The sequence below is a fragment of the Pleurodeles waltl genome, chromosome 11 (genome assembly GCF_031143425.1).
Source record: "Pleurodeles waltl isolate 20211129_DDA chromosome 11, aPleWal1.hap1.20221129, whole genome shotgun sequence".
Lineage (NCBI taxonomy): Eukaryota > Metazoa > Chordata > Amphibia > Caudata > Salamandridae > Pleurodeles > Pleurodeles waltl.
In genome coordinates this window covers 982344924-982370117 of record NC_090450.1, presented here as the reverse complement: position 1 = coordinate 982370117, position 25194 = coordinate 982344924, and the positions used below count along the sequence as shown (strand labels likewise).

The following is a 25194-nucleotide window of genomic DNA, read 5'->3' as shown; positions in this document are numbered from 1 at the left end:
TGGATGTGGTGTTGATTTGTGCGTGTGCAGTATTTAAAATAGGTTGATCTGAATTGAAGTGCTTCAGTAGAATTTCTGATGTTGTGTCTGAAGTCAAGATGGAGCCCCATAAGCAGTCTTCTTCCCCACCTCTGTGGTCTAGTCTTGTTCAGAATGATAAGAAATAGGAGAAGGGAAGAGTTCTCTCCTTGATGGCACCTTTCGTTTTGTGTTAGTTTGCAGCCATGCATGCACACGTTCTGTGCCGCCTGCTACTCAGGGTGGATGGAACGCTCTTCTCTTTGTCCAACCTGTCGCTGTCCGGTGGAGCGGATTTGCAAAAACCACATCCTGAACAACTTGGTGGAAGCCTATCTTCTGCAACACCCAGGCAAGTATAGTGCAGTTTGAACATGTAAACCCATTTTTCAAATCAACCTCTTGTACAAAACAAGGAGTAAGGATTGCCTCTCTCCAGCTTTGTAATTGTGCTTTTAATTTTACTGTACTTATACTGAATCTGGAAAATTCAGCTGTAATTGAATAATACTATATAGTAACTGAACTATTATAACTTCAGTCCTATAACATTAAATTCTTCAGTTTTGTTTTTCCAAAAAAAGCAATTAATAAATAGTTTGTCAACTTTTTGGTAATTCTTAGCGCCTCCATATATTAAAATAATCACAATTACTTATTTCGTAGACCTTGGATAGATAAGTGGTTGTGATGGACCTACGGAGTAGATCCAGGAGAATAGTGGTTGCATGCAGTTTTCAGCTGCGGGTACAGAGACCTGCTTCTGAGTATACACCAATTAGAATGTCTGGCTGTAGCCTGTCTTGTGGCAGGCATTTTTTGTGCTGTTCTGCAAGATTCATCACTTCAAACCCAACCTCTATTACTTGTCTTTTTACTTCAGACAAAGGCCGCAGTGAAGAGGATATGCGCAGCATGGATGCCCGAAACAAGATCACGCAAGACATGCTCCAGCCAAAGGTGCGACGGTCCTTCTCGGATGAAGAAGGAAGTTCTGAGGATCTGTTGGACTTGTCAGATGTGGATAGTGAATCCTCTGATATTAGGTAAACTCTTAGCGGAAAAGCTATTGGATACATTTGCCAGGACATTACCTCTGTTTGCTGCTTACTGAAATGTCAATGTTTGTCCAGAGATTATTCTATTATTATCAAATGATTGATTCAGCCCACCAGAAACTTACAACAATGTTATGTTTCAGAAATGCAAAATAAGTTATATAGAAAGGATGCCGTTGGTGGAGGAAAGATTGCTGTGTTGATGCAGTAGGCATGTGTTATGGCATGTTGTGTTAAATTGTTTTTTATAGAACTTTACACCATCCCAATGTTACCCCAAAGCCAGAAGAGGACAGTAATCCTGGACACAATGGGCTAGGAGAGAGGAGAATAGGTGAAGATGTAGGGAAGGAGGAATGGTTTTTGTGGATAAAATGACCTTGCCCAAATGTTTGTCACTGGCAGGTAGCGAGGGGGCAGGAAAAGTAGTGGTGTGGGGATGTGGTGCTGTGACAACAGAGGGAAGAAGTTGAGTTGCAGGCCTCTTATCATTCATTTGTAACAGTGACAAGGATGTATTGAGATCTAGTGCTTTGACCTCTTTATTTCCCCGAGTACCGATTAAGTTAATTTGGCACTCACAGCGCCCCTTTGAAATCGAAGAAATTCTAGTTCTAGTGGCCTGGAACCTTTGAGCCACTTCTCAGTTGTCTGGTGCGAACCTCTTCTTAGTGTGTGACTTGGGGCCTGATTTAGATCTTGGCGGAGGGAATACTCCCCAAAGGATATCATGGGATATAAGGTGGATGGGATATTCCCCTCAATCAGGATCTAAATCAAGCTATTTGTGTGTGATTGCGTGTGATTTATCGTGTGCTAAAAACGAATCACATAACTTCATGGATTTAAGCACAAAAATGCCATGGTCAAAGTGGCTATTTTTCTATAATTTTTTTGTAATCCTTGCTTTTGCGTACGCAACATGGACTTGGTTTGCTATTCACAAATTATTTATTTTTTATATGCTTCTGCCTAACCTGCACCTGAAGGGTTTGCATAGCTGGTGAGCAGTTCTTCTCAAATCTGCTTAGTGGCCCAATGACTAGAGCTAAACATGCAGCCAGGGTTATTGATACTTATTTTATCAACCTCTGAAAGATGAAATTCTGACTGGACCAATGGGATTTGAACCTTTGACGATGTCTTCAACACAGGTCCTGCATCGGATGTATTTGTAACCTGAGCTACCACATCGGTGTAATATATTTAATTTGAGAAAGTCCGTAAGGATTTACAAATGCAGTAGGTTTCACCTTGCCCAACCTTCTTGCCAAACCCAGGTATTGACAAAGACCTTCTTCAGGGTTTAGTACCAACAAAAAAACAAAACAAACAAAAAATATATATATATATATATATATTAGTGTGCATGTTGGATAGGTTCGCTTGCCTTGGATGCTCTCTTCTAAACTTGCTTGAGCTCTTCTTGACACTTTCATTCCTTTGTTGTCCACAGTATGTCCGGAATTACCACTAGTAAGTCAGGGCCAGCATTGTGCTAGAGAGGGTACCATCTTGTAATGCATGCCCACAGTCTGTCGTAACTCTCCACCAAAATAGAGGGGCAGCTTTACAGCATGATGGGTACAATGGACCCTAAAATGTATCAAGAATTACCACAATTGTCCAAGGGATGCTCACAATGCAACAAGAATTACCACCGTACTGCCAGGGTGAACATTAGGCCAAGGTTGGACATAGTTGCGAGTGAATGCACACAGTATGTTAAGAATTACCACTGTACTGCCAAGACCACCTCTTATGCATCTTAGAGGTATAGCCGAAGTCCACCGGTTTAGCTCCCATAATCTTATAGCACAAGGTCTTAGTTCAGTGTGCTATATATGAGGAAGGCGGATCTGGTAAACGGCAGACCCACGCCCTGTCTCATGGAGGAGATGTGCTTTCCAGTGAACAAACAGTCCCTTAGTTTTCAGGGATGCAGTGGTAATTGGGAAAGCCACCTTTTGTGTGTATGTATGTATGTATGTATGTATGTTGAAAAACATTTATTGCCATAACCTGCTACTTAGTACACGCATTGTGACCACAACATACATAAAACATTTTGCTATTATCAGGGTTAATAGAAATGTAGAAACAACAAACTTTACTACAGTGTTTCTCATGAATATGTTTCCTAAAGCCTACACCCTACTTCGCTACTCTGAGAGCATGAAGTATTGCCTAATGGGAGAATATTTAGACTATCGCCCTGCATACCTGAACACAGTAAGCCTCTTTGTTTATCAGACTCTCAGCTGGAGCAGTGGAAGGAGGGAACACAGCTTTTCTCTCAGTGAAAATCTACTCTCTGGCATCAGAGCTCAGGTAAACTCTGCTTTAGGTCCACATGTTCAACCTCCGTCCAAGAGCGACCGCAACCAGCATTCTGGAATCTGATCTCTTGTGGATACTTCTGGTGCAAAGGCCTCTAACTCAAACGGTCAAGCCTTATGTAAGAAACTGACCACTGATTAATTCAGCTGAATATGAATGAAAAACAAGGCAGAAACACAGTGGTAAAATCCAGCTGGAACCAGTGTTTATAATATGCTTCACGCATGTGCACATATCATATTTCTATCTTGGTGCCTGTACTATGTGACTCGGAGAAGTATATACTCAGGGCATTTTGGCCAGCCTCATGTCTCCTCATCTGCTGGTAATGGAGCAGGAAGCTGATATTGTGCAAACTAAATGTGCCTGTGTGTCGTGAAATGTGCAGCCAGCTTATTTGAGGCTGATAAAGAAAAATAACTATGTCAGGCTGATGCTAAGTGTATTTAAAAATGGAGTCAGACATAGGAATCTATATCTCGTCATTATGTCCGGGATAGTCACAACTTTCACAATATGCCAGGAATTACCACAATTATGCTAAGGCAAGCATGTTACGTAGGGTGGACAGGCTGTCACAAATATCTCAAGTTGCCAAGAATTACCACCATTATGCATAGGCCACCACTTGTGATTTTTGGGAATCATAATATTGATGCTCACCAGTCAGTTGCCAAGAACTTTCACCATTGTGCCAGGGCCAGCATGTTACAAGGGGTGGGCACTGGATGCCATTTCATGGATGAATACAAGGTGCCAAGAACTATCACTCCAATCAGCATTTTCTTCATACTTTCCCTGCTTTCCTGACCCTTGTTGCTCCTCCTCCCCCCCTGACTGCCTGCTGTTCCATGCTTGGCACTCCTTGGATAAGTGAATGGTTGACTGGTGTGTCTTGAACTGCCGGAAGTGGGTTGCAGGAAAAAATCTGGCGGCCTGGAGGTGGGGAGGCCGGTGCTTGCCAGTTGTGGGGATGTCATAAATGAAGAGTTCATGCCTAAAGTAAATAGAGAGATTTTTTCAATTGAAAATGCCCAAGAGCACCCCCAGACACCATCTGCCCCAAAACAATCTTAAAAGGGGGAAAATATTCAGAGACTAGAATTAGGGAGCATTTCAGAAAGGGAAAGGGCTATGTGGACTTGGAAAGGGAACAAGGAACATCTGTGATGTCAAGGAGCTTGGAGGGGCTAGCGAGTGGGCAAGCGGGTGCGCCTTGGCGGTGGGAGTGAGCAGGCAGCTTTGGCCACTTTCAGTAGGATGGGGCCTTGGGCAGAGTGCCATGGCCAGCATGGGGAGAGGGCAAACAGGCTGGGAAATCCGCAGGTCGGTGGAGGGCAGGGGTGGATTCATCTGAGCAGCGGACAGACTAATGATCTTGCTTTCAGTAGTGCGCATGGCTGCAGTGCATTTGCATGCACGTCGCAGATTGCGGAGGCACTGGTGGCACAGGTAACTCCTTACAAGGTGAACAGAAGGATACTTTTTCCCATCACATAACAGTTGTGCCCAGAGCTGTACAATCACCATGTTTGAAGTTCATCTGCATAAGGTTTTATTTCAATATGCTCTGCTTGACACCATTGAGGGGAAAGATCAAATGAGACCTAGTAGACCTTATTGACTTGATTAACTTAATCCATCTGGTCTAGTGGTAATTTGCGTATTCTTCATGTTTTGAAGTGAAGGGTTAACTGTGCATTCATGACAGTTTTTAGAGTTCTAAATAAGGGTATACTGTTACCTATAAGAGATTTGTGTTACTGAGGTTCCAGGTTGTGGAGGTTGCTTAAGAACGCTCCTCTTCACCTGCCACCCAGCTCTACTCTACCTAAACCAGTTCAAGGACTACTAGTTAAGGTTAAGGTGTGAAATGAGAATATTTAAATTGCTCATTAGTACTTTGCCAGGTATTTGTTGCTAGTACATAGGGCAGGATAATGAGTGTGAACAGTAAGTTAATTGAAGTGGTATTGTATACTCAAAGAGTAACAACATTCCCCCACAGAACATGGGAAGCATGAGGGGGAAGTGCAGCACTCACTGAGCTGTTCTCACAGAGCAGCAAGTACTCATGGGTGGGTGGTCTGCTGATGGGTGTGTTTCTGCAATCATAAGCCCGCTTCACAGATATGCAGTTCGTTAAATTCTTCATTTTCATGTGACTGTAGTTGCAATAAAATGAAACCTGCACTTCGCAGGTGGGGCTGTTCCAGGTTCGCCATTAGGGATTGTTTTTTATACTGATCCTACTTTCTGTGATGGACTCCTTGGTTTAGTGCTCTCTGTATTCCTTGGTTTGCATGGAAACCCATTGCAGATATAAAAACAATGCTGGCAGTCTCTTTTGTTTTGCTTTCAGTCAGCCATACATTGTGTGTCGACAGTGCCCAGGATATACCAGGCATGCCATGCTGTATGTGGCAGGCCCAGCCCTGGGAAGCACCACATCTGCAGCGACTCCAGGTGATGCACCGTCAACATCTGCACATTTTCCTGCAGGTAAGCTAAACTTCGCGATTATTGTATGCAGTTGGTTTTCTGTGAGAGCTGTGGATCAAACCCTATTTTTTTTGCATAGAATGGGAACAGCACTGTCATCACTAGGACAAGCTTGGCATGCACTGCCTGGCCATTGTGCAAACACCAAGCTTGTGATGTAAACTTGGTAGGGAAAGAAGGCACCGCTGTTACTGTGATGTTCTATGCTTGGATCCTCCCCCACTGGTTACTCTTGCGAGCACCAGTTTTGTTATAATGCACAGATTGTAAGTCAGTTGGGGTCAGTGGTGACTCTCGCTATGAATCAACTGGGGAAGGTTGAGTAGTTTGTCCAGCAGTGAACTCTGCCTTGAGCGAGTAGAGGCTTAGAAGTGAGGAAGCTGTGGGGTGACTTTAATGTGTTTTAAATGAACCATTCTTTGGAAATGTTCAGTCATCACAAGGAGTGATGGTTATGACTCAGCCATTTATAAGAACAGCATCAAAGTCGCCCTACCTTAAGCACTAAATTAAGACTTTTTGTCTACATGCGATACCGGAACATAAAACCTTCACTTAAGCTCCAGTCGCGGAATACCACTCAATCTTCAATACTACCTACCGTCAGCCCTGCACATTACTACCTCTTCTTTGAAATGCACCATCAGTGCCTGATCGTAATCCAGATCTCAGAAAAATCTTTTCTACCCCACTCCACTGCCCCTTTCCCTGTTGCACATCCAGATTTTGGTTCAGCCGCTCTAAGCACTATGTCCATGTGCATTTGGTTCAGTCTACTGTTTAGCTTCCACATATGCCATCCACCGATCATAAGCACATTGAGGAGAATCAAAATGTGCAATTTAAAATCCCCTGGTCATGAGATGACAGATAATAATGTCACCAGATCCTGTCGCTCTGCTGTGCCCTAACTCTTGTGGTCCTGTTTTCCAGCTGATTACTAGGGGCTTGTTGGCTTTTCAGCTGCCCGTCTCCCAAGGTCTCCTTAGTGTTCCAGTTTTGTGACGGATTGAGCGACTCCTCCTAAACTCATGCACTATTCAAAGATGTGTTCTGTCTGTCCTAATTATTGTAAAAGAAGAGAAGTGCAGTGCAGGGGCAAACAAACTCCACCAAGCCTCCTTTAGCCATAGTGACGATAACAGTCAGACCAGTGTACCAAAGAGATTGACTTTACAATACATTTCCAGGGTAACAATAGCCTTTGTGATTTGCTTTTCAAGTCTTTGCAGCAAACATTTGCCATCCACCAATACATGCTTTGTGGGTATTTCCCTTGGAGGTCTCTCACCCACAGTCCGATAGGTTTGATGCTCTTACGATTGCCTCTTGTGTGTTGTAACTCATGAGTCTGGCAAGAATGCGTGGTCTTGACAGCCCATCTTCCTGAGCTTATCTCTGTATTGGATGAGAGGTTGTCTTTCTTAGCTCTCTGAGCACTGTGGGGATGGAGTGTTACCTGTATGTTTCATGAAATAGGGCCCGGAGGGAGGCCCTCTGTCAGTTTCCCTGTCCACGCCCCCATCCTGTTACCTCCAAGAAACAATGCCTGGAGGCCCAAAGCCTGCAGTGGTCCAACTGAGCATTACACACAGGCTAAACATTTTGCTTTAACGCCCCTCTGATGGAGCACTTGGAGAAGAGAATGAGTTTCTAGTGCTAGGTACTGGGACCAGTGCTCTGCTCCAATCTATTCTCCTATCCCCGTTCAGCAGATACTTTTGCTGAAGGTGTGTCTTTACTCCTTTCTTTTGAACATTGATTGGTTTTTTGTGTTTTTTTTTGCGTTACAGGATGCTTAGTCAGATAATATTTTTAAAATGTGAGCAACTCCTTGGAAACACTTAAACATCATGTAATGAGCGGTGAGCATATCTCCTTCTGAGGTGCCAGTGCCATTGTCTTGAAGTTAAAGTGACTCAATCCATACACCTGCTTGTTGCACACTCTGCCCTTTTCAGTATGCATGTAGCTTGCAAACATTAATGTAATCAGAGGCCCTGACTATGACTTTCTAATGTCGAAACTTATTAACCAGCAAGTACGAAGTAGCTGGCAAAGTCAAAAGAATTCCCACACCCCTAAGTTGGGCTTTTAAGTTCAGCTCCTTCATACCATATGATACCCAAAAACAGTTTAATGACTCAAGAAAGTTTTGAGAGGACTGTTCTTTTTGTTCTGTGATTTCAGACACTGGGTTGCGATCTTCACAGAAACCCTTGTTATAACCCCATTCAGCTTGAACACACTACTACATTTAAAAGTACAAATGTCTGGTTACTGTCAGAAATTGAAGAAGTTCTTTTGTAGCTCACTGATGCCAGACAGAGTTGTATGTCACATAAGACCAGAGTCCGTGTTCAGGAGAGAACTTGTGAAGATTTCCAATCACAGGGATGACTCAAGCACCAGGGCAATTTTGAATACTTCTTGTAATGAGATTAGGTTGTCCCCAAAATTGATTGCTACGGACAAATCTACTATAATACCTTGATGGGGGACAGACCTCCTTCAGCTAGTGGTGCCGGGATATCTTCAAAGCAGATTCAGTGTCATGCAGTGGTAAAATTAATAGGTTTCACTCAAAAACAGCCATAGAATATATAAACGTAGACATATGGCGTGCCAGCGTCACCTATATACCACTTCCTACAGCCTCTTATTCACTGTATCCGTACACTCCCACAAACGGCCACCACTCCCAAGTGTTGGCTGGCACTGCATTAAGGGATTGCCTGGCAATGGTAGCTCGTCTCGGAAGAGGAAGTAAATGCCACCTTTCCAGAATAAAATACTCCAGACAATGTCACTTCCAGCTAACCTCTGGACTGCGTCAGCATACTATTCTAACTCTTGTTATAAGGTATTGGACGCAGATGCTTGGTAGTGGATTTAGGTCCATCTCTTAGTTTTTGTAGGGGGATATTTATGAGTAGTGTATGTAGACACCTGTGAGTTCACCAGTGCGAGATGTTCGATACCAAACATCCCAATCTTCAGTGAAGCCATCATGTAGCTGGGAAACTCGTATTGACCAATGTCCAGCACATGCATTTAAAATGGCTTCCCTGGTCACTGACTATGTCTGAGAATTGACATAGCAGGGGCATATCTTCTTGAACCCAAAACCTAAAAAGAGTTGCTACTTCCCAAAAAGTCAGAACAATGGATGCCACTGTTGGTGTCAGTATTTTGCTGTTTTGCGTAGATGGAAGTGCTTGCATCTCTCGTTGCAGGGCTCTGGCATCTGCATGTCCCAGAAGACCGTTTTATCTGCACAATCCGTGAACGAGTGTTGTACAAATAATCTAGAGGGGCTTTCTGGGCTCTCGCCGTCTTTTAGGAGGCCAGCTAAATAATGTTGAATAAATGGCTTAATGGCTATGGAGCCAAAACAAAATATTTAGGGTTATCTGTTAGAGACTTCTAGTTGCAGATGCCTTTCCTTAGAATTTACCCCAGGCTTCTGACTGGATCCAGAGATTTTTCTTTGAGCAGTACCTTGGGTGCCGTCAGGTGGTGTCAGTCGACTCCACGTCCGTCATTGGCATCGTGGTTGCCGTGATGATGTTGCGGTCATATGTAGGCGCCACCCCAGTGCGCTGATGTCAGTTCTTTTCCTTCCGCGCCAGCCTACCTGCACTTCCGGATAAGAGCTACCCTCAGTCACTTTTTGACTGACTTTTCAACCCTTTTGTCGAAGATTTTTTACTACTTAATGCGCAGAGATGTCTTCCTGTAATACTGGATTCAAGACGTGTGACTCTTGTCACGGCATGATATCAGTGACAGATCCTCACCTCGTGTGCTTGTGGTGTCTGGAGCACGGCCATGACCTGAAGTCTTGCCCCAAGTGTCGGGCCATGAACCCGAAGGCTTTGAGGGAGCGGTCTCTAAAACTCATGGCAGCCCGGCACTTGGCTCCACATCGCTCCCGTCTCGCTCGAGAGGAAAGTCACGAGACCACTCGGGGAGCCATTACCACTCGGCCTCATCCCACTCCAAGTCCTCTGGAAATTCAGGTCACAAGATGAAGAAGTTGAAGAAGAAGAAATGTTCTTTGACTTTACCCCATCACTCAGGCGATGTGACGAGAGAGAAGCGTCATCCTTCTAGGCCTCCGTCCTTGGAGCCTGCTTCTAGGTCGGCTCCACGCTTCCCTGAGTTTCCTGGACCCAGAGCCACCCCTGCCCAACTCAGGAAGTTTTATGAGGCCATGCGTCTCATCTTTGGGCAGATCGACCCTCCTCTCAAACCCTCAGGCTCAGTATGGTCGGTGGGGGCCCACTCGGGTTCCACGCATGGCAGCTTCGGCCTCAGTTCCGGAGGGCACCCCAGGATCTGTTACCGGATCCAAGCTGACGCCGGTCGTGCCATTGCGACCTTCCCCAGTACAGAAGTCGATGCTCCCGATGTTGGTCGGGCCCATGATTGACATTGACCCCATACTCATTCCTGACTCCGACCCGGAGCAACGTCAATTCGGACTTCGACCGAGATCTCCTTTCCCATGTTGGATTCTGACCCTTATGCCTATGGGTATGGATACGGTGAGAGTATGGAGTGGTCGCTGGATACCAGCTTGAAGACCCTTATATGGACTGGGATCAGGAATTGGGTGAAGACAGTGGCCTAGACACTCCCCTAACTCTGGCATGCTTTCTCTCCCTACAGTGGCTACGGAGGAGGGAGCCTCGTACTAGGTGGTGCGAAGAGCGGCTGAGGTCCTGGGCCTCGAGCTGCCTTCAGTGGCAGTCAGAATTAACCTCCTGACTGAGGTGCTTCAGCCCGGGGCTTCCACATCTGAACCCCTGTTGCCCTTCAATGAAGCTCTCACTGATGTCCTGCTGGGGACATGGTCTAAACCCAGTACAAGGGCTTCTGTCAACAGGACAACCACCAGCCACCATAGGCCTTTGCCTTATGACCCTAAATTCCTGACCCATCATCCTACTCCTGAGAGTTTAGTCATCCAGGCTTCCTCTTCTGCCACATTCCCTTCTGCACCCCCAAACAGGAAATCAAAAGGACTGGATCAATTTGGGAAGAAAATGTTCTCTTCCTCCAGTCTGGCATTGCGATCTGTGAACAGCATATGCCTTTTGGGGCGCTACTCCCATACTTTATGGGTTATGGTCATGCAGGTGCTGCCAAAGGTCCTGGATGAGGCCCGGGCCATTCTCTCCCAAGCTGTTACCGACAGGAGTGGCGTAGCCAAGTTCACGTTTCGTTGTGGGCTGGACACGACTGACTCACTGGGCAGATCGGTTGCGTCGACGGTGGCCCTTCGGCACCACGCTTGGCTGAGGACGTCTGGCTTTCCGGGGGATGTCCAGCAATCGCTTATGGACATGCCCTTTGATGGCACCCGTCTTATCTGAGACAAAGCGGACTCAACTTTCAAGCTGTTTAAGTAGTCCCTGCTAGGGCTCAGTCCCTTGGCCTCGCAGATACTCCTCGCCCCCCCTCAGTCTCCTTTTCGCCCCTTTCGTGGTTATGGGAAGGGCACCCAACCGTGTCCATTTTCCTGCAGCCACTGTGCTGCGCATGCTGCCCAGCCTCTGCATGAACAAAGACGTGGGTTCCAATGTCCCTGTGGATCAGGCATCCAGTGGTCGGCCCACCCTCTCTACCCCACTCTGCAGCCTTCAAGCCTTCCTAGACCATCGTCCCATCACGGACCAGTTGGAGGATGGATTTGCCATCACCTGCCCCACTGGGAATCCATCATGACGGACAGGTGGGTTTTGCAAATTGTCTGAAGGGGGGGAACTCCCTCCCCTTCAAGACTACCCCTCTGGCCATGCCACCATCCTACGATCGGATGACGGAGGATCACTTGGCACTTCTCTGCGAGTAGGTTAGGGCTCTCTTAGCCAAGGGAGTCATAGGGAGGGTCACCGTGCCAGAAGTAGGTTGTGGTTATTATTCCTGCTACTTTCTGGTGCACAAAAAGGACAAGAGCCTTCACCTTATCCTATACCTCTGGTCCCTCAATCTCTTCCTCATGAAGGAGAAGTTGAAAATGCAGACTCTGGCTCGGGTCCTTTCTGCCCTGGAGCCTGGATGGTAGCGTTGGACTTGCAGGATGCCTATTTTCATATTCCCATCCTGCCTTCCCTCAAACGTTACTTGCAGTTCGTGGTAGGTCAAGAGCACTTTCAGTTCACCTTGCTCCCCTTGGGCCTTACCAGTGACCCTTGGGTGTTCACAAAAGTGATGGTGGTGGTTGCAGCTCATCTGCGGTGGCTAGGGGTTTCAGTCTTCCCCTGCCTCGACGACTGGCTGTTGAAGGCATGCTGGGGTTCACTACAAACGTGCTGAAGTCACACCTGACTCCCTCTCAGAGGCTCCCTTTCATCGGAGATGTTCTGGACACAGTGACATTTTGGTCCTATCCCCCTGAGTAGCGAGTCCAGGATATTCAGGCTATGATACTGATGTTTCAGCCTCTGTTCTGGGTTTCAGTGAGAATGACTCTGAGGCTGCTGGGCTTCATGGCCTCCCGCATCCTGCTGGTCACACATGACAGATGGCATATACGGGCTCTGCAGTGGGATCTGAAGTTCCAGTGGGCACACCATCAGGGGCATCTCTCCGACATGGTCCAGATCTTGGAGACAACTGTGCAACAAACCGAGATTGGGTCAGAGGCAGAGCCCTCTCCTTTCCCCAACCGGATCAGAAGATGGTGACAGATAGTTTGCTCCTGGGATGGGGTTGCCACATGGGAGAAGCAGAGATCAGAGGTATCTGGTCTCCGGCGGAGTCCGGGCTCCACATCAACCTTCTGGAGCTCAGGGCGATCAGGCTTGCATCAAAAGCATTCCTTCCCTCTCTCCAAGGGAAAGTGGTGCAGGTGTTCACAAACAACACCACCACCACCATGTGGTACTGCAAAAAGGAGGGCGGGGTGGGGTCGTGGACCCTTTGTCAAGAGGCCCTGCGCCTCTGGACATGGCTGGAACGTCAGGGCATATCGCTGGTGGTTCAGCATCTGGCGGGCTCTCTGAACGCCAGAGCAGACAAACTCAGCCATCAATGCATGGTCGATCGCAGATGGCGTATCCATCCGGAGGTGGCGCAAGGTCTCTTTCAGCAGTGGGGAGAGCCTTGGTAGATCTGTTCACCTCTGCAGAGAACGCACAATGTCAGCTGTTTTTCGTGTTGGAGTTTCCAAGGCGGCACTTGCTCTGGGGCGCTTTTAGTCTCAAATGGAACTCAGGCCACCTGTACGCCTTTCTGCCAATACCACTTCTGAACAGAGTTCTCAAGAAGTTCAAAAATGACCAGGCCAAGTAATCCTTGTGCAACCGGGCTAGGAACGGAGAGTGTGGTATCCCGAGCTTCTGAGCATGGTCTTCAATCCTCCACTCAGGCTGCTGCTTCGGGAGAATCTTCTCTCGCTGCAGCAGGGGAGGATTCTCCACCTGAACCTGTTGAGTCTCTGCCTTTTTGGGTGGAGTGTGAGTAGCAGCAGTCAACAGCTTTTGACCTTCCGCCTGAAGTCTGTGATGTTATCTTGGCAGCCAGGCGTCCCTCCACCAAAACGGTATATGCCTCTTGTTAGCATAAATTTTTGGCATGATGTACCAACAAAACTGTTGATCCCTTTTCTCCACCTTTGTCTGAGATTCTTTTGTTTATTCTCTCTCTTACCAAGACAAGCTCTGCCTTGGGCACCCCTAAGGGTTATCTGTCTGCAATCTCTGCCTTCCTCAGACTCCTTGATCAACCCTCCTTGTTCAAATCTCCCATTGTTGCAAGGTTCCTCAAGGGTCTTACCCACATGTTTCCGCGTACCCCGTTCATAATGCCCTAGTGGGATTTGAACCTGGTACTTACTTTCCTCGTGTCCTCCTTTTGAGCCTCTTCATAATTGTTCTCTTTGGCTTCTCGCCTTTAAAACAGCTTTGTGGCCATCACCTCTGCACAGAGAGTGAATGAGCTGCAAGCTTTTTCTTTGAAGCCACCCTTCATCTCTGTCCATCCTGACAAAGTGGTGCTTTGTACTAAGGCCTCTTTCCTACCTAAAGTGGTCACGCCCTTTCATGTAGGCCAATCTGTCACCTTACCTACTTTTTACCCCCACCCCCCCACATCCTTCTCATGAGGAGGAGAGACTCCACCGTCTGGATCCAAAAAGAGCGTTGGTGTTCTACCTCAATTGTACCAAAGACCTCCGGGTGGACAATCAGCTCTTTGTGGGTTATATGGGTGCAAAGAAAGGTTGGGCGGTGCAGAAGGGAAGCATCTCTAGATGGGTTGTTCTCTGCAGCAAAATGTGCTACGCTTTGGCTAAGAAGCAACACCCTGAGGGTTTGCATGCTCACTCAACCAGAGCAACAACTGCAACCGCTGTGTTAGCACGCGGAGTTCCAGTCCTGGACATCTGCCAGCCAGCAACACAGGCATCCCTGCACACTTTCACTGAACACTACTGCCTGGACAGTCAGGTTCGCAGGGATGGCTATTTTGGCAATTCGGTCCTGCAGGGCTTCCTAGTATGGTCATAATTTGCAGACCCGCCTCCGGGGTTAGTATTCTAATGTAAGGAATCTGCAACTAGAAGTCTCTATCAGATGAACAAATTACTTACCTTCGATACCAGATTATCTGGTAGAGACCTATTCTAGTTGCAGAGTCCTTACTGACCCACCCATCCTCCCCGCTCTACGAACTGATTTCTAGGGTCAGTGATTCCCTTTCAGGACCCTAGTTCTGGTGCACCAGTCTGTGTTCTTCATGGCTCCGCCCTTCTGGCATGGAAAGTTGTGAAAAGAAACTGCCATCAGTGCGCTAGAGTGGCGCCTATATATGACCACGACGTCAACGTCGGGTGCGGAGTCGACCGACACCACCTGAGAGCGCAAGGGTACTGCTCGAATTAAAATTTCCAGATGCAGTCCGACGCCTGGGGGAATTTCTGAGATAAGGAATCTGCAACTAGAATATGTCTATACCAGATAATTTGTTACCAAAGGTAAGTAAGTTGTTCTTTATTTAATAGGGAAAGACTTGATGTTCTGGTTGGATGAGAAAGAGAGCGAGAGAGAGAAAGAAAATGTATGTGTATACACTGCTCTGTCTCTATACCAGAACCAAATAATCTGATTTTCCTTCCAGGGGTCCCGGAATACACGTGCTCATCAGCTGGAACGCATGTGATCTGCGCTTGCTGTTTACAACCAATGCCTGACCGGAGATGGGAGCGGGAACCAGGTGCTCACGCCGTGCCACAACAGTGTAAGAAAACCCCTTGCTTACATATTTATATATGGTGATTTATAGCTTCAATCTGTCATCTTTTATCATGTTAGAGTCTGATTCAACTCTGGAGAGAGAGAGAGGAAGAAAGCACTAGAAATAAGGAGCCATCAAACAAAGAAATGGGGGTGCTGAGGGAGAGAAAGTAAAGGAGACAAACAGTGAAAGAGAAGATATATATATATATATATATATATATGTTCGATGGCATGTGTAGCTGCAGATACACATGCTGTGCACAGTCCGCCATCTGGTGTTGGGCTCGGAGTGTTACAAGTTGTTTTTCTTCGAAGAAGTCTTTTCGAGTCACGAGACCGAGGGACTCCTCCCATTTCGAGTCCATTGCGCATGGGCGTCGACTCCATCTTAGATTGTTTTTTTTCCGCCATCGGGTTCGGACGTGTTCCTTTTCGCTCCGTGTTTCGGGTCGGAAAGTTAGTTAGAATCTCGGAAAAAAACGTCGGTATTGTTTGCGTTCGGTATCGGGTTAGTTAGAACAAATTGACACCGAATTCTGAAGAGCTCCGGTGGCCCTTCGGGTTTTTTTCGATCCCCCGTCGGGGCCTGGTCGGCCCGGCCACGTGCGACTTCAAGGCTCATGGAACGGACCCCATTCCACTTCTGCCCAAAATGCCATCACAAGTATCCGTATACGGATCACCATCTGGTCTGTAACTTGTGCTTGTCCCCCGAGCACAAGGAGGATACTTGTGAAGCCTGTCGAGCGTTTCGGTCGAGGAAGACGCTGAGAGACCGAAGAGCCAGGAGACTGCAAATGGCGTCCACGCCGACAGGTCAAGAACGCTTCGAGGAGGAAGAAGAAGCTTTCTCCATCCGCGAGTCGGATTCTGAAGAACTCGACGCCGAAGAAACACACCAAACCGTGAGTAAGACGTCGAAAATCAAGACTCACAAGAAGTCTACAAAAGCCCAGGGGACGCCACCGCCAACAGGCCATGGCTTAACCCGAAAACTAGGTGACCCATCCAAGGCACCGAAAAAGGGCATGCTAGTGTCGAAGTCATCCGACTCCGGTCGAGATACCGCCACACAGCAACCTCAGAGCCGAGACAGCGGCTCCGAGAAACTTCGGCACAGAGACAGCGGCACCGAAGAATTTCGGCACCGAGACACCACGCCGAAAACAAAGAAGGTTTCTTCGGAGCCTAAAAAGACTTCCGAAAAGGTTTCGGTTCCGAAACAGCCAACCTCGGACCCGAAAACTAGTTCCTATACAGAGGAACAAGGATTAACCTCCCAATTACACAGATTTGGAGAGGAGCTTCAAGCTGTAGAGCCTGACTACACGCAAAGAAGGCTTCATATTCATGAGGACGCAGGGAAGATAACCACTCTTCCCCCAATCAAAATAAAAAGGAAACTTGCCTTTCAACAAAAGGACAAGCAACCACAAGCAAAGGTGGCAAGGAAAACAACCCCACCACCGTCTCCACCACCATCAATACATGCATCACCAGCAACAACTCCACCACTGATGCACTCACCAGCTCATACCACAATGAGTCAGGATGATCCCGATGCATGGGACCTCTACGATGCTCCAGTGTCTGACAATAGCCCAGACTCTTATCCTACAAAACCGTCACCACCTGAGGACAGTACATCCTATACACAGGTGGTCGCAAGGGCAGCCGAGTTTCACAATGTCTCCTTGCATTCGGAACCAATTGAGGATGACTTTCTCTTTAACACCCTATCCTCCACCCATAGCCAGTATCAATGCCTTCCCATGCTCCCAGGAATGCTAAGACATTCAAAACAAATTTTTCAAGATCCAGTTAAAGGCAGAGCCATAACTCCAAGGGTGGAGAAAAAATATAAGCCACCGCCCACAGATCCAATATATATCACAACACAACTAACACCGGACTCAGTAGTTGTGGGGGCAGCTCGTAAGAGAGCCAACTCTCATACCTCAGGCGACGCACCACCTCCAGACAAGGGGAGCCGCAAATTTGATGCTGCGGGAAAAAGGGTTGCAGCACAAGCAGCAAATCAGTGGCGTATTGCCAATTCACAAGCACTTTTGGCAAGATACGACAGTGCTCACTGGGATGAAATGCAACATTTCATCGAACACTTACCCAAGGAGTTCCAAAAAAGAGCGCAACAGGTGGTGGAAGAGGGACAAAGTATCTCAAATAATCAGATACGGTCTTCCATGGATGCAGCAGATACAGCTGCAAGGACAATAAACACTGCAGTCACAATACGAAGGCACGCATGGCTGCGCACTTCTGGGTTCAAACCGGAAATCCAGCAGGCTGTGCTCAATATGCCGTTTAATGAACAGCAATTGTTTGGGCCGGAGGTAGACACTGCCATCGAAAAACTAAAAAAGGACACTGATACAGCCAAAGCCATGGGCGCACTCTACTCCCCGCAGAGCAGAGGCACATTTCGGAAAACACCTTTTAGGGGAGGGTTTCGAGGTCAACCCACAGAAACCACAACCTCACAAACCAGGCCTACCTACCAGGGTCAATATCAAAGGGGAGGTTTTCGGGGGCAATTTAGAGGGGGCCAATTCCCAAAAAATAGAGGAAAATTCCAAGGCCCCAAAACCACTCAAAATAAGCAGTGACTCACAAGTCACACACCCCCATCACATAACACCTGTGGGGGGAAGACTAAGCCAATTTTACAAACTTTGGGAGGAAATAACAACAGACACTTGGGTCTTAGCAATTATCCAGCATGGTTATTGCATAGAATTTCACCAATTCCCTCCAAACGTCCCACCGAAAACACACAATATGTCAAAACAACATATAGATCTTCTAGGACTAGAAGTTCAAGCATTGCTACAAAAGGACGCAATAGAATTAGTTCCAATTCAACAGAAAAACACAGGAGTTTACTCACTGTACTTTCTAATACCCAAAAAGGACAAAACTCTGAGACCAATACTAGATCTCAGAACACTAAATACCTACATCAAATCAGACCACTTTCACATGGTCACGTTACAAGACGTAATCCCACTGCTCAAACAGCAAGACTACATGACAACATTAGATCTAAAAGATGCGTATTTCCATATACCAATACATCCTTCACACAGGAAATACCTAAGGTTCGTATTCCAAGGAATACATTACCAATTCAAAGTGTTGCCATTCGGAATAACAACTGCACCAAGAGTTTTTACAAAATGCCTGGCAGTAGTAGCTGCACATATCAGAAGGCAGCAAATACATGTGTTCCCGTACTTAGACGACTGGTTAATCAAAACCAACACGCTAAGACAATGTTCACAGCACACAAACTACGTCATACAGACCCTTCACAGGCTAGGTTTCTCGATCAACTACGCAAAGTCACACCTTTTGCCGTGTCAAACACAGCAATACTTAGGAGCGACAATCAACACAGCAAAAGGGATTGCCACTCCAAGTCCACAAAGGGTTCAAACATTTCACAAGGTAATACAGGCCATGTATCCAACACAAAAGATACAAGTCAAAATGGTAATGAAACTCCTAGGCATGATGTCTTCATGCATAGCCATTGTCCCAAACGCAAGATTGCACATGCGGCCCTTACAACAGTGCCTAGCATCACAATGGTCACAAGCACAGGGTCAACTTTTAGATCTGGTGTTGATAGACCGCCAAACATACATCTCGCTTCTATGGTGGAACAGTACAAATTTAAACCGAGGGCGGCCTTTCCAAGACCCAGTGCCACAATACGTCATAACGACGGATGCTTCCATGACAGGGTGGGGAGCACACCTCAATCAACACTGCATCCAAGGACAATGGGACATACATCAGAGGCAGTTTCACATAAATCACTTAGAACTGTTAGCAGTATTTCTAACGCTGAAAGCATTTCAACCCATAATAACCCAAAAATACATTCTTGTCAAAACAGACAACATGACAACAATGTATTATCTAAACAAACAAGGAGGGACACACTCGACACAGTTGTGCCTCCTAACACAAAAAATATGGCATTGGGCGATTCACAACCACATTCGCCTAATAGCACAATTTATTCCAGGGATTCAGAACCAGTTGGCAGACAATCTCTCTCGAGATCACCAACAAACCCACGAATGGGAAATTCACCCCCAAATACTAAACAATTACTTTCAAATTTGGGGAACACCTCAAATAGATCTATTTGCAACAAAAGAAAACTCAAAATGCCAAAACTTCGCATCCAGGTACCCACAAGATCAATCCCAAGGCAATGCTCTATGGATGAACTGGTCAGGGATATTTGCGTACGCTTTTCCACCTCTCCCTCTCCTTCCATATCTAGTAAACAGGTTGAGTCAAAACAAACTCAAACTCATACTAATAGCACCAACATGGGCAAGGCAACCTTGGTACACAACACTACTAGACCTTTCAGTAGTACCTCATGTCAAACTACCCAACAGACCAGATCTGTTAACACAACACAAACAACAGATCAGACATCCAAATCCAGCATCGTTGAATCTAGCAATTTGGCTCCTGAAATCCTAGAATTTGGGCACTTAGACCTCACACAGGAATGTATGGAGGTCATAAAACAAGCTAGAAAACCTACCACTAGACACTGCTATGCAAATAAGTGGAAAAGATTTGTTTATTACTGCCATAATAATCAAATTCAACCTTTACACGCATCTGCAAAAGAAATAGTAGGATACTTACTACATTTGCAAAAATCTAACCTAGCTTTCTCTTCCATTAAAATACATCTTACGGCAATTTCTGCTTACCTACAAATTACGCACTCAATTTCATTGTTTAGGATACCAGTCATAAAGGCGTTTATGGAAGGCCTAAAGAGAATTATACCACCAAGAACACCACCAGTTCCTTCATGGAACCTCAACATTGTCCTAACACGACTCATGGGTCCACCTTTTGAGCCCATGCACTACTTATCGTGGAAAGTTGCATTTTTAATTGCCATCACATCTCTAAGAAGAGTGAGTGAGATTCAAGCATTTACCATTCAAGAACCATTTATTCAAATACACAAAAATAGAGTTGTTCTACGGACCAATCCTAAATTTTTACCAAAAGTAATTTCACCGTTCCACCTAAATCAAACAGTAGAATTACCAGTGTTCTTCCCACATCCAGATTCTGTAGCCGAAAGAGCACTACATACATTAGACATCAAAAGAGCACTAATGTACTACATTGACAGAACAAAACTAATTCGAAAGACAAAACAATTATTTGCCGCCTTTCAAAAACCTCATACAGGAAATCCAATTTCAAAACAAGGCATTGCTAGATGGATAGTTAGGTGCATTCAAACCTGCTATCTTAAAGCTAAAAGAGAACTGCCTATTACACCAAAGGCACACTCGACCAGAAAGAAAGGTGCTACCATGGCCTTTCTAGGAAATATTCCAATGAACGAAATATGTAAGGCAGCAACATGGTCTACGCCTCATACATTTACCCAGCACTACTGTGTAGATGTGCTAACTGCACAACAAGCAACAGTAGGTCAATCTGTATTAAGAACATTATTTCAAACTACTTCAACTCCTACAGGCTAAACCACCGCTTTTGGGGAGATAACTGCTTACTAGTCTATGCACAGCATGTGTATCTGCAGCTACACATGCCATCGAACGGAAAATGTCACTTACCCAGTGTACATCTGTTTGTGGCATTAGTCGCTGCAGATTCACATGCGCCCACCCGCCTCCCCGGGAGCCTGTAGCCGTTTAGAAGTAGATCTTAAACATTTGTACATTTGTAAATATATTACTTAAAACTTTATTATGTACATACGCATTCACTCCATTGCATGGGCACTATTACTAGCATACACAACTCCTACCTCACCCTCTGCGGGCAAAACAATCTAAGATGGAGTCGACGCCCATGCGCAATGGACTCGAAATGGGAGGAGTCCCTCGGTCTCGTGACTCGAAAAGACTTCTTCGAAGAAAAACAACTTGTAACACTCCGAGCCCAACACCAGATGGCGGACTGTGCACAGCATGTGAATCTGCAGCGACTAATGCCACGAACAGATGTACACTGGGTAAGTGACATTTTATATATATATATATATATATATATATATCTGTTCTGGTGTGTGGCGGGTACTTATGGTGCTTACACCTTAGACCAGGTATCCCCTCTTAGTGAAGTGTAGGCAGTGTCTAGAAGCCAGGCTCTCTAGAGGTAGCTGTGGATGAGCAGCCAAGGCTTATCTAGGAGACATGCAAAGCTCATGCAATACCACTGTAGTCACACAGCACTTACACACATGAAAGAAAACACTCAGTTGTACAAAAATAAAGGTACTTTATTTCTGGAGCAAATCACCACAAAATACTAGAAGGGTAACCCACCATTAGTAGGTAAGTAGTACACTAAATATATACACTCGTAAGCAGAAACATGCATAGAAAAGGTTAGAAAGTGCAAACCGCAATAACCAATCGTGACCCTAGGGGGGAGTACAAACCATGTACTAAACAAATGGAATGCGAATAAGGTACCCCCACCTAGGTAAGTAAAATGTGTAGAGGGGAGCTGGGAGTACTAGAAAACCACCGAGCTAAGAAACACAGTACCCCCCAGTGACCAGGAATGCAGGAGTACATCACTGGATTTTCCCCAAACCACACAAAAGGAGGAAAAGAAGAAAAAGAAGACACCCAGAGAAGACTGCTAGAATCCAGTGGTGGATTCCTGAAGGAAGATCATCTGTGGAGAGAGGGGACCAAGTCCAAGAGTCACGGACTCCAGGAGGAGTAGGAGCGACTACCCACCCAGCTGTAGTTGCAGGAATTGGTTGACGGTGATGAAGAACAGGTCAGCTTTGCAGCCCTGGAGCTGGAGAAGAGTTCCTGATGGATGCAGATTATGCCCCACGCTGGAAGGAAGATTGCCAAGGCTTGTTGGTGGAATACCTGCAACAACACCCATTTGCAAAGGCAAACTTGCGGTTAGTGGAAAAGTGGTGCTGCCGGGGACCAGCAAGTCCCAGGAGTACTCAACCCAGGGGGGGGAGTCACAGGGGACACTCAGCGTCGCAGAGAGTCCACAGGAGCAAAGGCAGCACCCACAGGAGTCCCATAGGATGGGGACACAGAAGTCGCAGAAGAGGCCCGCGCATCACTACAAAAGAGGATCCCACGCCACCAGAGAACCATGTAGGAGGCTGGGCTTTGCAGGAAGGAGTGCTGGGGACTGTAGCTGTAGGTCACCCGAAGATCCCATGGAGGAGATGCAAACACGCTTTGGCAGCTGCAAGAGATGCGGTGCATGGGGGTACAGTCCTGGGTGGGAAGGCAAGGGCTTACCTCCACCAAAATTGGACAGCTGGCAGAGAGGCCCGAGAGGACTACTCCGGACTACCACCTGTAATGCGGGATTCCCGCAGCTCAAGATGAGGGGAGATCCACGCAGCTAGTTGTCGCTTGCTGTAGGTGGCTGTGGTTGCAGGGGAGTGACTCCTTCACTCCAAGGGAGATTCCTCCTTCTTCTTGTGCAGGCTGAAGATTTGCAGTCTTCTGAGGATGCATGGCGAGGGAAATGTTTCAGAGCTGGCAGGAGCCCTGGAAGCAATGTTGCTGAAGAGTCCATTCTTCTTGGTGGCAGCTTATTGGGTCCTTGAGGGTCCAGTCGTGGTTCCAGTAACCAGAAGTCAAAGTGGAGGTTACAGAGGAGTCCTGCTGGAATCTTGCAAGCCGAATCTGAGGACCGACCCCAGAGGAAGTCCCTAAATAGCCCTGAAAGGGGGACTGGGCACCTGACCAGGTAAGCACCTATCAGGAGTGGGCTCTGATGTCACCTGCCTGGCCTGGCCCCTCAGATGCTCCCAGAGTTCCCTGCCAACCTTGGAATCAAGATGGCAGAACCCAGGGACCCTCTGGAGCAGCTCTGGGCACCATCCCTGTGGTGGTGAAGGACAGGGGAGTGGTCACTCCCCTTTCTATTGTCCAGTTTCGCACCAGAGCTGGGACTGGGGGTCCCTGAACAGTGTGGACTGGTTTGTGCACGGAGGGCACCAAATGTGCCCTACAAAGCAAAACCAGTGGCTTGGGGAGGCTACCCCTCCCAAGCCAGCCACACCTATTTCCAAAGGGAGAGGGTGTTACCTGCTTCTCCCAAAGGAAATCCTTTGTTCTGCCTTCCTGGGCTTGATCAGATCACGCAGCAGGAGGACAGAAACCTGTCCGAGGGGTGGCAGCAGCTTGGGCTGCCCGTAAAACCCTCGAAGACTAGTGGTAGCAATGCAGGGGGGTCCTCTAAGGAGACCCCAGAGTGCATGGTATCATACTTCCAATACTTGCAACAATATTGGTGTATTATTCTGACATGTTTGATACCAAACATGCCTAGGTTCAGAGTTACCATTATGTAGCTGGACTTAGGTAGTGACCTATGCCCAGTACATGCATAAAATGGCGTCCCCACACTCACGAAGTCCAGGAAAATGGATCTGGAGTTCGTGGGGGCACCTCTGCTAGTGCAGTGATGCTCTCACACACAGGTACTTGCACCCTGCCCTCTGGGCTAGGAGGGCCTGCTACAGGGGTGACTTACAGTGACCTGGTAGTGAAAGAGTGCATGCACACTTTCATGCAGGCTGCAATGACAGGCCTGCTGAACAGTTTGCTTGGGTTCCCTATGGGTGGCATAATACATGCTGCAGCCCATAGGGATCCCTTGGTATCCCAGTGCCCTGGGTACCATATACTAGGGACTTACATGTGGGCACCAAAATGCCAAATGTGGGATGAAATACAGAGTTTGGGAGAGAGAGAGAGAGCATAATCACTGGGGTCCTGGTTAGCAGGATCCCAGTGAACACAGTCAAACACACTGACATCAAGCAGAAAAAGGGGGTAACCATGCCAAGAAAGAGGGTACTTTCCTTCACAACCCCCACCCCCAAATAAAGGACAAGAAGGCTAACCTTGCCCAGATGAGTCTTCATTGTCTAAGTGGAAATATTTGGAGAGTCCATCTGCATTGGAGTGGTTACTCCCAGGACTATTCAAGGCCCAGACCACAGCAAAGGCCTCCCTCTCTATGTCTGACCAACGCTTTTCTCTGGGGGTCAACCTCCTGCTTATAAAAGCTACAGGTTGATCCTGGCCCTCTGTATTAAGTTGTGAGAGAACTGCCACAACCTCTACATCCAAAGCATCAGTCTGTACTATGAACTTCTTGGAGTAGTTAGGGCTTTTTAGAACAGGTGCAGATCACATGGCCTGTGTGAGGTGCTCAAAAGCTTTTTGACAGGTGGCTGTCCATAAGACCTTTTTTGTCCTCTTTTTGGATGTGAGGTCATTAAGATGGGCTACAATGGCGCCATAGTTCTTTATGAACCTCCTGTAGTACCCAGTAAGGCCCAAGAAGGTTCTTACCTGGGTTTATGTGATAAGGGGGGGGGGAGGCCATTCGAAAATGGTGTGTATCTTCCCCTATTGTGGCTGAATCTGTTCTCCACCGACTAGGTGGCCCAGATAAACCACTTTCCCCTGCCCTAGCTGGCATTTAGAAGCCTTGATAGTGAGGCCTGCTTTTTGCAAGGCCTCCAAAACATTCCATAGGTGGACCAGGTGATCATCCCAGGTGGAGCTAAAGACAGATATATCATCTAGATATGCTGCACTATAGGCTTCCAAACCTTGCAGGACTGTGTTCACCAGCCTCTGAAATGCGGAAGGTGCATTTTCCAAACAAAAGGGCATTACTGTGAATTGGTAGTGCCCTCCAATGGTTGAAAATGCTGTTTTTGGTTTTGCATCTTCTGATAATTTAAACTGCCAATAGCCAGCAGTTAGATCAAAAGTGCTAAGATACTTGGCAGGTGCCAGTGTATCTATGAGCTCATCTGCCCTAGGGATAGGATGAGCATCAGTCTTTTTTTACTGTGTTGAGTCCTCTGTAATACACTAAAAACCTCATCACTCTTTTCCCATTTTGAGAGTGTGGTTTTGGGACTAAGACCACGGGGCTAGCCCAGTGACTATCAGAGTTCTCAATCACTTCTA

The 25194-nt window shown here is 46.8% G+C and overlaps 1 protein-coding gene across 9 annotated transcripts in view; it reads left to right on the top strand.

Annotated features, from left to right (window-relative positions):
• The window catches only part of CHFR (checkpoint with forkhead and ring finger domains), a 173913-nt gene that overhangs the window by 59498 nt on the left and 89221 nt on the right, over positions 1-25194 (top strand). For 5 of the 9 annotated variants that reach the window (XM_069215253.1, XM_069215255.1, XM_069215256.1 and 2 more), the window contains exons 9-12: positions 216-370; positions 902-1064; positions 5758-5918; positions 15045-15164. In XM_069215253.1, the coding sequence (XP_069071354.1) occupies positions 216-370; positions 902-1064; positions 5758-5918; positions 15045-15164 (599 nt within the window). The remainder of the gene's footprint in view (positions 1-215; positions 371-901; positions 1065-5757; positions 5919-15044; positions 15165-25194) is intronic. The other 4 variants (XM_069215257.1, XM_069215258.1, XM_069215259.1 and 1 more) reach the window with 1 other exon arrangement.